Source organism: Ascaphus truei, chromosome 5 (assembly GCF_040206685.1).
Source record: "Ascaphus truei isolate aAscTru1 chromosome 5, aAscTru1.hap1, whole genome shotgun sequence".
Taxonomy (NCBI): Eukaryota; Metazoa; Chordata; class Amphibia; order Anura; family Ascaphidae; genus Ascaphus; species Ascaphus truei.
Genome location: NC_134487.1, coordinates 126,231,218 through 126,244,768, shown reverse-complemented (window position 1 = coordinate 126,244,768; position 13,551 = coordinate 126,231,218). Strand labels below are relative to the sequence as shown.

Sequence of the window (13,551 nt, the reverse complement as noted above, 5' to 3'; positions counted from 1 at the left end):
GCTTTTAGGCTATTTAAGAGGCTGTCACCACCTCTCCCCACTCCGAGACGAAGCCCTCTGTGAAAGGGTGAAACGCGTAGAGGGGGAGATGCTGGTGTAGCCCTGTGTGTGTTCAATAAAGTTGTGTGAAGATTACCCTGGGAGCTTTTTTCCGGACATGCGCAGTAGCGCCGTTTCCCTCCAGTTTCCAGATACCTCTTGACGGCGGCACGCAGGAGCCAACGAGGAGAGTGGGCCCCAAACCGGAGGACAGCAGGTGAAGTATCATACCCCTCTCCCTGCACCGGTTATTTCTGTGGCCTGGCATAACTCCCTCGTGTGGCTCCAGTGTCTGAAGCATCCAGACCTGGTCAACTACACTGACGCGCACGACAGACCCATTGGCATTTACCTCTCAAACGGCCTCTTTCCTGTTCCCAAAATTCAAGATAGCGCCCGTGTGTGTACAGGAACAGGGTCACCCACAACAAGGGGGAAATTTTATTGACACAGAACAAGATCAAGACAGAAGAAAATTCCTAAAACACCCCAAATTTTTTAAAAAGAGCTGTTTAGAGAGATGCAGGGCTCTGATCAAGACTTCCCTGACGGAGCGAGCATTGCAGCTGGAAAATAAACTTGAAGAATCCCTGCAGTTCGGGTTCAATGGAAGACGAGTTATTCTGACATAACGACGAAATCAAGAACCTGAATGATACTGTCAATTATTTGGAAAATCAGGAAATAAGGCAAAACCTTAGAGTAAGAAATATCCCGTAAGCAATTGATTCGGGTCAGTTGCAACCCTATCTAACAAAATTATTTACCCAAATAGTTCCGTCTCTAACAAGTGACCTGCATATGGACAGAGCACACCGAGCCTTAGGTCCAAGATCTACAGACCCTCGGAAATGTAGGGATGTAATAGTGTAGTTTGACTATTACACCACTAAAGGAGAAAATAACGAGAGGTTGCAGGAATCAAGAATATGTGGACTTTGAAGACTCTAGTATCCAGATTTTCCAAGATCTTTCCAGATCTACAATCTTGAAGAAGAAGCCTCCGTCCAGTCACAGCGGTCCTGAGAGATAACGTGATCCGGTATAGATGGGCTTTCCCATTCCGACTAGTCAAACAAAGATGGGAGGCAATTTTCATTAAATTCCTGGAAGAGGCGAAGAATATCCTAGGAGCCCCTGGTGTACATGGCCAGTTATCCGCGAAACTTCAGCGTTCCGAGGCCCGAAAGACCACCGGAAGCCTCACAACAGAGTTAATAAGGGAACCGCCCAGAAGCTCCTGATATCGCCTACCAGACCTGACGGGGCAAAGGGTCCTGTCTCCACGGTTAAAGTCTGATCAGCTGGTGGAAGAGGTTTGCGGCTCAGAGTTTATGATCCGCGGCGAACTTTTTCCCCTGGGGGTTTTTGATACCTTCGCTGTTCCCGAGGAGCAAGAAATCTAAGAGAAAGATGGACTTTCCAACAGACTCAGTTATTTTTGTTAAATTACAATCTGATCCTATCAATTTTACTTTTTTTTCTAAGGTCCTAAACTATTTATTATAGTTATGAGCTGTGAATTCTATAAGAAAAGCAGAAATATTTAAGGTAAGAGTGTAAAGGAGTGAAGAGATTAACTCCCTTCCCAGACTGCACGGGTGTCGGATTGCACACCTGATCAGGGAGGTGTGCATAATCAACTCCTGATGGAACAGGGATAAAAGACAGGAAGCTGTCAGACAGGGAGACTGCTTTCCTCCACAGTGAGAGAGGAAGTGACAGTTCTCCCAGCCGGGGAGAGTCTGGATGTTATGGACCCTAGGACTGAAGGAAGTAGGCCTGCGGGGTCCAGCTGGGAATCACACCCAGGATAAAGACAAGGACTGACAGATAAACAAAAACCCTTTATTTGTTCTGTGCAGAGACTGTTATTTTGTTTCATATACCAGGGCATGTTCTGGGCTGTGAACCAGGTTAGTTGGCGTTAGCTAGGGACCTGCTGGTGTATTTAGTTTCCCTAATGGGAATAGGATTTGATTGAATTATTTTGTGTTTTGCCTTAAAGGGGCAGTAGCCTCAATGTTTTGGTTGCTGTTTTGTGGCAAATAAACCACTATAGTTAAGCGGAACCCTCTGTCTCTGCGTCAGTCTGCCCTCACCTACAGGCCGCTCCGTCACAAAGAAGTTTAGGCTGTTCATTTGAACCAAAGGCAATTACTTGCTTCCCAAATTCTGTTTATAAAAAGGGGTAGGGTTTTAGAGGTTAAGAGGTTTGGCGGAATCAGAATGAAGGAGTCCTTCAATGGAGTTTGGGGTGCCCTGAAATCGAGGCTTGTGCATCCCCCCTACTATTTGGGCTTATTTTAGCCCTTTATTTTGGTCCAGAGAAGGACCAATAGGTAAAAGGTTTTAGGATGGATAGTAGGTCCATCCCCCCCATATACCCTTTGTTCTCCTAATTTTTCTCCCCTGTCTCCCCCAGTACCATCACAGATCAACAGGGAGGATCCTCCTCCCTTCCTTTAAAAGAGGATCGTAGTAAGTCACCAAGATAAGGTAACGACACCGACACCCTATACATTATATATTACGATAAACAGAGAGCTAGCCTTAACATGTATCCCATGACTAATCAATCTATATAAAAAACTGAAAGTTTGGTTATTTGTGGGTTTGTGAGGATGCTCATTGGTTGCGGCGGCTCACGTGCTTGGTGGCGGCTCACGCTGTGATTGGCCTGCGGGGGTGGGGTGACGTCAGAAACACAAATACACACACCCTCACACCACTTGAGAGCCACACACCACATCCTGAGCCGCACCGCGCCTCACCTCCAGCTGCCTCACACCCTTCAGCGTCCCCACCCCCCAGGCTCCCCCCCGCTCCCACGTGGGACGGAGGGGAAGCGCTAACACCGCCTCCCCTAAGCACGCCTCCAGCTACAGACCGCAAGTGTCGCCCCCACCCGACAACTTCCCGCGCGCCCCTTCACCAAGACCACCTCCTGCCCCAGCCAGCTGCCGCGGGGATATCAGGGGCAGGGTGGGGAAAGCGTCTGGCGGCAGGAAGCAGCAGCCACCCAGTCAAGGAAAGTCACCCACCCCAGTCACTGTCTAAGATCACTGAAGTCACTGCCACCCACCCAGTCACTGCCACCCCACCCACCCAGTCACTGCCAAACCACCCACCCAGTCACTGCCTCACACCCACACACCCACTGCCTAGTCACTGCCTCCCACCAACCCACTGCCAAGTGTCCAACCCAGTCACTATCCTCCCAACCACCCACTGCCTCCCACCCACCCACAGTTACTGCCTCCCACCCACAGTTACTGCCTCCCACCCACCCAGTTACTGCCTCCCAAGTGTCATTGCCTCCCACTCACCCACCCAGTCACTGCCTCCCACTCTGAAGGGGGAAAAAAAATCACTACCCTAACGCCCGCCCCCCCAGTGAGCTACCGCCGCTGAGCTTTGAAGAGGGGGGGTTACAACCCTCACGCCTGCGCCTCCAGTGAGCCGCCGCCTAGTTGTGATGGGGGGGGGGGGAATCCCAACCCTACTGACCCACCGCCCCCAAGCTCTGAAGGGGGGGGGGGGTGTTGGGTTGGAAATTGGACATGTGAAACGGGGCGGGGCGGACCGGCCCGTGACCAAGGGGCGGAAATTAGAGCTGTGAAGGATGGGGGGGGGGGGAGAAATCAGACATGTGCACACGTGGGTTTAGCGGGAAAATTAAATCCCGGGCAACGCCGGGAATATCAGCTAGTTATCTATAAAAGTAGACTCTCTAAATATAAAAGGGACTAAACGCTAATATAAAAAAGGAGACTAGCCCATAGCGAATTTAAGAAAATGCAGGCAGATATTTTGTTTCTCCAGGAAACTCATTTTAATAGCCAAGACCCACCCAACACTTTTCGGGGTACCTATCCGTTAGCATACTATTCTTCTTTTACAAAAGAAAAAAAGCTATTCTGATGAAACAAAATGTCCCATTCCAATTGGAAGAAATAAAGAGAGAGAAGAAGGAGGGTAGATTATGCTGAAGGTTTTTCGGGTCATAGATTAAGGTAACCCTAGTGAATACATATGCCCCGAATGATTGACAAAAATCGATTTTTTAAAATTAATTCTTGAAGACTGTAAGAATTTAAAGCAAAAAAAGACAATCCTTTATTCTGACAAGTTGCATAAACATTGACTGATTATCTGTACTCAACGCACATCTTATCTCCGCCTCCAAATTGAATTCTTGAATATGCTGTGCCAGCTCACATATTACTTTACCCTTTCCCTGCAGCTTCACGTTTAATTCATTTAAGTGAGCCCTGATATCGCACAGAAAATGTAAATCACACTGCCATGAAGGGTCCTCAATATCAGAACATTTTTCTATCTGACATTTCTCAACAAGAAAATCTTTAATTTGAGGAAGCAAATAGGGTAAACCGTTCCAGAACTTTTCCTCTGCTCAACCATCTCACATTTGCATAGTCAGTAAGATCCTCGAAATCACAAATCACCGCATTCTTTCAAGGCCTCAACAAACTGTCGATGGATGAGGGAACTTCCACTTCGGATGCAATTCACAATTTTCACAACTATGTCCATCAAAGTTTTCAACGTGTCGTTCCGAACACCTGAGTATACACATTCTCCTGATGCAGAATGAAGCGGAAGGAGGGCAACATGTTTTTCACACCATTCTCCCTGAAATCCCGATTTTCTTCCAATCATTGCTGGTGCACCGTCCGTTGTAATAGAAGCTAGTTTTATCAGATCTAGGTCACATTTTTTTGAAACTCCAATTAGCCACACTTTGATGGCCAATTAGCCACTTGAGGCTATTGGCCAGAGGGTTACCCACCTCGGCTCTAGACACACTTACGATGGTTCTGGGGAAACCCTTGGAAAGTTTAAACCAAAATACAAGTAAACTATTATTACACATTCTCACCGCGGCAAGGCATGCAATCGCAGGGGCCTGGAAAAAGACTCAACCACCCTCAAGGAGAGAGATCATAAGAGTAAATGAGGTCCAATCAATGGAAAGATTAACAGCCTATGTAAGCCACAATACAAGAAAATGTTATAAGGTTTGGGAGCCCTGGTATTCATTGGGGAATCTGTAACATTTTTTAATTGATGTGGGTAAAGAGTTATATCTCTTTTCAGTCAACCGATTGTGGTGTGTTGAGGGTGTTGCTGTTACCGATTGGAAAATTTTACGATACGATTGTTAACAATGTGGTACTCTCTCCCCCCTTTCTACATCCCTTCCCGCTTTTCTAAAAATCTAATATAGTATAAGTTAAAAAAAAAAAAAATATCCAAAGCAAATATACTGCTATTTTTTGCATTGCTATTGCCTACTAATTATTTAGGACCAAGGAGTCGATTGTATAAGCTGTGAAGTAGTCTTCCCCTTGTATATCTAAATGAAGCTGAACTTTTAATGAACAAGGGGAAGGCACTTCACAGCATAATGAATAGAGGCGGAAGGAAAATAACTGAGTTGATGTACCATGCATTTCATTTTTATATTAACACATTTAGCATGTTTTATTTTCAATCAATAACGCACTCAACATTTTAGTCTTCTCTAGGACCATCAGAGCATGATACATTTATTATTTTTTGCATTGTGTCCGTTTGTATTATTACACATAACTAGCTGAAAGTACCCAGGGATGCTCAGAAATTCTAAGAAACCAATCTCTCTCCTCCCTATCAATTTCCTTTAATACCTTATGATGTCCCCAATTCTTTCGGCCTCTCTCCTTGTCCAGCATTCTTACTTCCAGCTCACGTGCCAACTGACTTCCCATCTTTCTTTGTCTGCTTCATGTGTAAACTTTATAGCCGACTGACTCTCTTTATGTGCATAATAAATAACAACTTAATTTCATATAGCGCTTTACAATTACAGTATAGTGCGCAATATGCAGCACATAACTTTCACAGACAGTCCATGCCCACATGAGCTTACAATCTATGTTTTTGGTGCCTGAAGGAGATAATGTGACTTTCCCAAGGTCACAAAGAGCTGTCATCAGGAATTGAACCACAAACTCTGTGTCATTGTTTACAGTCAGTGTCTAGAATCTATCCAAACCGAGAAAAACCTACTCCATCTCAGGAACCCTCATGCAAAATTTGGTTAAGATATCTTAAGAGGCGTCCAAATGCATAACGAACAGACAAACGGCTTTCCTAAATACAGCTCAACCCGCTACAACGCAGCCTAAACGTGGCTCCCGATTTAAAAACACCTCCTTTCGCCACGCGAGGACTTACCGACATCTGCATTTCTCTCCTTTCATATGCTAGACCAATTCTATACCTCCAAGCCATAGTGATTTTGTGATGTCACAGGTTCTAAAAGCAGGTAAAGACTTGGTCTAGCAAATGGAAGGTCCTGAGTTCGATTCCTGCATGAGTATTTCTGTATATAAAATTTATTCATGTTCAACTCCCACATGGTGTAGGGGTATGTGTCTGTTAGCAATCAAGTATTGAAAGTTTAAAGGAAGAAAAAAAATTTCCACGTGGTGTAGGGGGATATGTGTGTGTGTATGTGTGTGTTTGTATAGTGGTAAAGTGAACACAGGCGCAAACAAATAAAAAGTGGACACTAATAATAAGTGACTAATCAAAAACTTAAATAAGTGAAAAATGTGATAAAATTTATGTAAATACAGTTTCACCCCCTGCTCTGGAACCCACTGGAAGGGGTAGTCTTCACTCTTCCCCCACAGTAACAGCAAAACACACAAAATCCACGGTGAGCATGGGGAGGAAACAAAAATAAATTTAAGTACTTTGAAGTAGTCAATTCATTAGAGCCAAGTCAATTGAAGGCTTTTTTCCCATTGTCATTTTTGCTGCACTTAAATTTATTTTTGTTTCCTCCCCATGCTCCCCGTGGATTTTGTGTGTTTTGTGTGTGTGTGTCATGCGACCCTCCTCTGCGCTCGAGAAGTCTACGGCAGGGAGAGGAGAGAAATGCAGATGCCGGCAAGTCCTCGCGCGGTGAAATTTACGCGATCCCTGTTATAACGCGGTCTCATTCCGTGGACACCAACGACCGCGTTATAACGGGGTTCAGCTGCATATAGTAGAATTACCAAGCATTTCCATGGCAGGTGGGTGTCCAAAATAGGGAGTTCAAAATATTTTGTTCCAATTTCTATCATCCCCATCACCTGTGTGACCCGTAAATACAACCCCCCTCCCTTCTAAACCTGTCTAGGCCCTGCTCTAAGCATCCCTTACACCCCCCCCCTATATCAACCACCCTCTCCTTCCTTGCCGTCTCCTCTGCTGCCTCCCATCAACCATCCACTTTTCTTTAAGCAAATTAGCCACTGGGTGCTGAACCTGGTAGGCTATAGATCTGGCACATAACATCATACTGGTCACATCAAAGCGAGTTGCAGACATCTTGTACAGCTGAGACTTTGTACGGAAATATACCTGATAGCTTCATATACCCTATGGGCCAAACATACCAAAACCCCACCTACGCTGTTCCTTTTGATTCCACATTTGATGGCTCTAGAATTATGCTTGTGGATTTGTATAGCCGACAAACAAACTTTCTGAATTATAGTATAGATAGGTGGACCTATACCAGATTTCATTGCATCCAATTTTTTTAAGTGATCTTATGTCGAGTGCCCTTATGTTGTAAAATGTAACTATAACCAAAATAAAATACTGTTCTTACCTTATACTCATTTTTGTCCGGCAAATCTGAAAAGAAGATCCTTATTTTTTTATCACCAGCTGCTGTGCAGAATCTATATTAAAGAGAATAAACCTCATTAGCATAGATTAAACAAAATTGTAATTTGTCTTGCTCTTTGTAGAAGCTGCTGATGTATATCTGAAAAAAGTGGGCCTATCTGGTTTTGTGAACAAAAAATAAAAATCTCCCGGCGCTCTAGTGATGAAAATAAATACTGTAATGGAGAATATGATGTGAACCAGTGAGGGAAAACAAAATGGTATAAACCCGTAATAGAGGAACAGTGAAATTAAATAGAACAATACGTGAATATAACGGGTGATGGCGTCTCAACCCTTAAATGAACCTTCCTCCTGGGTCCTTGGTAACAGTTTATAGTTGGAAATTCAGGGAGCTGATTGCACTCACGAGTTCTTTCCCTCACCTTGGGATTCCAAAGCCTGATAATCTGCTTGATATTGTGAGAGTGTGAATTTCTCAAGGAGATAACATCCATCAAGCCCCCCACCCTAATATTTGTTTATATATGATTGCATTGTGTGTCTTTCTTTTTTCTACCTATCTGGTCTTGTAAGGTCATGTAAAACATCTACTTTAAATTTCTGCGTTGATCCAAGAATATGATCCTACAATACGAATACTGTCATGCTAAGTTAATTTTACGGTACACTGTATCTTGGGCAGAATAATTCTTAAAGTACTTTCTGATCATGCAAAACTTACATCTGAAACGGATGAAAAACCTATAAAATCAGAAAATGTTTAGACAATGCTACTTTACTTTTTTTTTTTTAGTTAAAAAACTAAATATAAAAACACAACCAAAAAAAACCACACCATGATTGACTGTTGTACCGTGCTGAAGGGTTACAAGAGATTTCACTTTTAATTCTCTCAACTTTTGACGACAGACTAAACAATATACATGGATGAAAATATGGAGTCAAACTTGAAACAGAACTCAAAATAATAAAATAGCCAACAATATCGTTGGGACAGAACATAATTTAGGAATATAGTTTCTAAACACAAATGCATACTGTACCTTAGATGAGGAGTTAAAGCATCAAATCTAGTTTCTGGACTCCAGGCAATGGCATCCACTCTGACTCCATGGTGAAAAGTTTTGAGGGTCTTAAACTCTATGCCTTCTACAGTGGAGTCCTCTTCCTGAATTTTAAAAATAGTGAATAACGTTTTTATTGGTAATGTCTTTAAATGTAACATCCCTGAATTTTCGTTTTCATTGAGAGACTGGTTTCACTTGCATATTTTCCTTTACTACTTATCTTTAAACCAAGATTGTGTAAACAATACACACAAACTAAAAACATACTTATTTCTACCCGACGATTGATAAAGTTACAGTAGGTTTTAATGTGCCAAAATGTTCATTAAATATTTAAAAATGAGTGCATACAAAAGCGTTAATATCGCAATGTGATAATACAACACAATGTGTATAGATACAAATGAATAAACATATAGTCCTGTGAAACAGTCCAAACCGCTGTATAAAAAGTCCCACTGGCTGTTTCACAACCAGTTAGAGTAATGCAAACAAAACAGACCTTTCTGGAGCTATGGTATGAGAGAAAACAAAAACTTGTGAATTATGTGGATAATGTCACTAGCGATGAATCCGGTTCCTCAGGAGGTCTTTCAAGACAAGTGACTAAGACATGAGCCTTGGTGTGCAGATATCACTGGCGCATTGGTTCATCACTTGTTGGTAGTTGTTGGGTCTCAGTCCTGCAGGAATTCCTCGCTGTCCAGACTCCTCCAAATCCTCGCCGCTCTGCAACCCCTACTGACATCACCACAGATTTCTCCTACAACGGTGTCCGCGCTTACCCCCGATGAAGAGACCCGTTATTTTGAGTTTCGAAACGCATATGGATGGTGGAACAGCGTGGACACCGTAGTAGGAGAAATCTATGGTGACGTCAGTTGCAGAGCGGCGAGGATTCGGAGGTTGTCTGGACAGCGAGGAATTCCTGCAGGACTGGGACCCAACACCTACTAACGAGCGGTGAACCAAGGCACCAGTGATATCTGCACACCAAGGCTCATGTCCTAGTCACTTGTCGTGAAAGACCTCCTGAGGAACCGGATTCATCGCTAGTGACATTATCCACAAGTTTTTGTGTTGTCTCATACCATAGTGCCAGAAAGGTCTGTTTTGTTTGCAAATATTGAAATATAAAAGTCTGAGGCCAAGCTTCTAAATTAAGCTTTTGCACACGTGACATGACCATCCTGAATTTGCACATTATTCAGGGATTACAAGAGTTTGGTAGCCTTGATTGACTGCATGACAAATTTAGTATTATAACTAATTATTTCATTTACAGCATAGAAGAATATAATGTTTAGAATGGAAACCCTTCAATCTGAAACGCTACTGGGAGTGGCGGCTCAGTGAGTAAAGCCAGTGACTAAACGACAGAGTTTGAATCAGGGGAATCAGGTTCAATTCTCTGTGTCAGCTATTTGTGACTTTGGGCAGGTCACATTATCTCCCTGTGCCTCAGGCACGAAAATCATAGATTGTTAAGCGCTTTGAGTCCCTTTGGGAGCAAAGTGTTATATGAAATAAAGTTGTTACTTTATAAATGGGATAGGAAGAATGAGTTTTTGCTGTCTCATGGATCAGAAACTCTAAAAGGAATATGCTTCAATCAGGGGTGGAAAAATCCCGGGTGATCAGCGCCTAAAATTTAACCCTTGATGCCTAAATCAATGCTCAGTAGACCGGCAATTGCACGCTCTAGCTTCCATGCTGCTTTGCTGGTGCTCAGTCATCGCCACGCTGCTTAGTCAGGTATGAGCAGGGGGGAGGTAGGAGCGGAGAGCAGGTGGCTGAGGCAAGTCAGGGTTGGGGCGGTAGCCGCCACGATCCAGGACTCAGCCTGCCTCAGGTCTCATATCACACTGTGGTAGGGAGGGGCGAGTGTCTAATAGAGTGACACTGCATATATCAGTGTGTGTGTGTGTGTGTGTCAAACAAACAGTGGCACAGAGCGGTCGGTGGCGTATCAAAATTCTGTCTGGCTCCTAAAAATGTAATATTTTTGTCCACCCCATCCTGTTTGATGACACTTGTTTTATCATATTTAAGCATGGATAAATATGTCCCAGGGGTCCCTAGTCGCTTCAAATTTTTATTGCGGCGCCTATGCTGACTGACCTGTTAAATGCGACCGTTAATAACGTGTCCCATCATGCACGGCTACTGCAAAGCATGGATTGGGGGTTAGGCTGCGTCCAAGGTGCAGGATACGGCCGAGCTACGTAGCTCGTGCCGAAACAAACACTAGGACGCCAATGTATATGTGCATAGTGCTCGCATGCACATACGCTACAGGGAGACCGGCGCTTCGCGATACAAACTTGTTTGTATTTCTTGCGCTTCGTCGGGTCACGGAGGAGACTAGTGTGCTAGGAAGCTAGTATGTTCTACTATGGACGCAGCCTTATGTTGCCTGTCACACCTAGAAAGGGTTAAAGAGGCAGCACAGACTTTGCCCATCCCCACTCTGAACTCTGCCAGTGCAGCAAATGGGAGCCAGCCTAGAACAAAGCTCTGGTTCTCCTCTTATCTTTATAACGGCTCCTTCAGTAGCTCTATTGCTAGCTCTTCGCCTTCTCCTGTCAAGCTATCTCTTGGCGTGCATCAGGGCTCTGGGACCACTCCCTTTCTCTCTATACACTCACCTGGCTATCTTACAGGTCAGGGGTGTGCAAACTTCCTTGGCTGCGCCCCCCCTGCCTCCTCTGACCCTGGGTCGCGTCCACCCCCCTTACCGTGAATTCGGCGTCATTGCCATGGCGACGTGACATCACATGACTTTGCAGCGTCTATTGACGCCTGTCGCCATGGAGACGCTTGGACGCGAGGCCTGGTAAGTGAATTTATGCAGATCACACACAATTGCACTTTTTAACCCCTAAGCTTACTCCTGACAGCCAGTCCCAAGTCTCAGCATTTCATGCTGGGTGGCCTTACGTCGCCTGAAACTTAACATCTAGAACAGAGCTCATAATGATACCTAAACCATGCCGAATCGGTCAATTTTCGATCACGGGTCAAGCTCGCTGTGTAGATGCAATATTTAATTCCATCCATTCCTTCCCTCACATTCAAGCAGTTGCTAAATCCTGCCAATATTTCCTTTGTGACATTGCCAGAAACATATTTCTCTGTTGCGTTACAACTAAAACTCTCATGCATGCCCTCATTATCTCCCGATTTGACTATTGCAACCTTCTTTCTAGCCTTCCTACAGATTAACTGTACAACCTATTTAAAATGCTTATCTCTGACTGCCTCTCCTCCTGTAATTTCTCCGATGGATGCCCATCAAATTCTGCATGAACTATAAAAATTCTCCTTCAAGGCGCTACATTTTTCTACCCCTCGTCACACCTCAGCTCTCTTGCTATATCCCTTCTTATTCCTTATGCTCTGCTGAGGATGTCTCTTCTGCTTCACTCGTTCCTTGAGCACTCAAACGTCTGAAACCACTCACTTTTGGTTCCCTACCAGTAAAACTCCCTCCCCCACCGCATTCGCCCACATCCTCAAGTCACTCCTGAAATCTCTCCTCTTGTGAAACATTTTGTTAGTTTGGGCCTGTGGCTATGCCTTCGCACTCATAAATCCCGGTGAACTTCCACTCTGCCTCAAAAATGTTTTACACTAGATTCTATTGTAAGTCTTCCATTATACTATTTAGATTGTACACTCTGTAGGGCAAGGAATGTCTAATTTCTATCGTCAACTTCACTGGATACACTTTGTACATTATCTCCCTGTACTTACGGTCTTGCTAATTCTGTTAAGAGCACTGTACATTGGTGGCACTATATAAATATGCATACACATAAGAAAGGAGACAACCATTAACATTTCACCAATCAAATGCCTGGCATACAAAATTGGGATTTGGAACAAAAAAGTCCTAATAGGCCATCATAGGTACAACTATTTATAGTATATATGTGCAGAACCCATGATAACCAAGTAAAAGTAGTTTGTGTCATTAAAAAAAAAAGAGTCTGGTTGTAGATGATTAGTCAACTCACAAAACCCTTGCTTTTACTTGGCTCTTTGGCCTATTAGTACTTTGAGAACACAAAGGCTTTGTATACACATACGAAGTGCAGGATCTGGGACTAGTAAAATCGTCAGTTAATGTAACATTTTTATTAGCTCGCAGAAAGCATCTCTTCAGCATATGTAATGTTTGACACACATTTCAACTACACAGAATCAGGGATTAAAAAAAGAAGGTTGTGTTCCCTTCCAAATTATTTTTTCATGCCGATGAGTCCAGGAGCGTGGCAGGCTATGTTCTTTTGGCTTATATTTTTAAAAAAAAATGTAAATACAATTCTACCTCGTAAAAGAGTCAAAATGATGCAATACTGTGTCTTCAATGATTTTATTTTACAAGGTTTACTATAAAAATATTTGAATAACCATCACTACACAGAACAAAAAACACAATGTATCCAAATAGGAATATACGTATTAAAACACCCCCCAAATCTTTCACATATTTCTTCTAAAGTAAAGATGGACAACCAACTGCGAATTTAGGAGGGTAATGCTTACTTACATATAAACCAAAAAGTGTTTAAACTTGGCATGGAGTGCAAAGAAATGCTTCTCGTATGTGTTTCTTTATATTACTTTTGAAACCTCATAGGTTTCTTCTTTAAATATACTGTGGCAGCAGTTAGAAGGAAACATATATATCCTAAAGTAATGAGTAAGGCCTGGGACCCGGTGCGCCCGGCGGCGCGGGCGG

At 43.4% G+C, this 13,551-nt stretch overlaps 1 protein-coding gene across 2 annotated transcripts in view; it reads right to left on the bottom strand.

Annotated features, from left to right (window-relative positions):
• NUP37 (nucleoporin 37) overlaps nucleotides 1–13,551 on the bottom strand; it is a 37,450-nt gene that overhangs the window by 18,112 nt on the left and 5,787 nt on the right. For both annotated transcript variants that reach the window (XM_075600627.1, XM_075600626.1), the window contains exons 3-4: nucleotides 8,781–8,905; nucleotides 7,715–7,787 (exon numbers count right to left, since the gene is read on the bottom strand). In XM_075600627.1, the coding sequence (XP_075456742.1) occupies nucleotides 7,715–7,787; nucleotides 8,781–8,905 (198 nt within the window). The remainder of the gene's footprint in view (nucleotides 1–7,714; nucleotides 7,788–8,780; nucleotides 8,906–13,551) is intronic.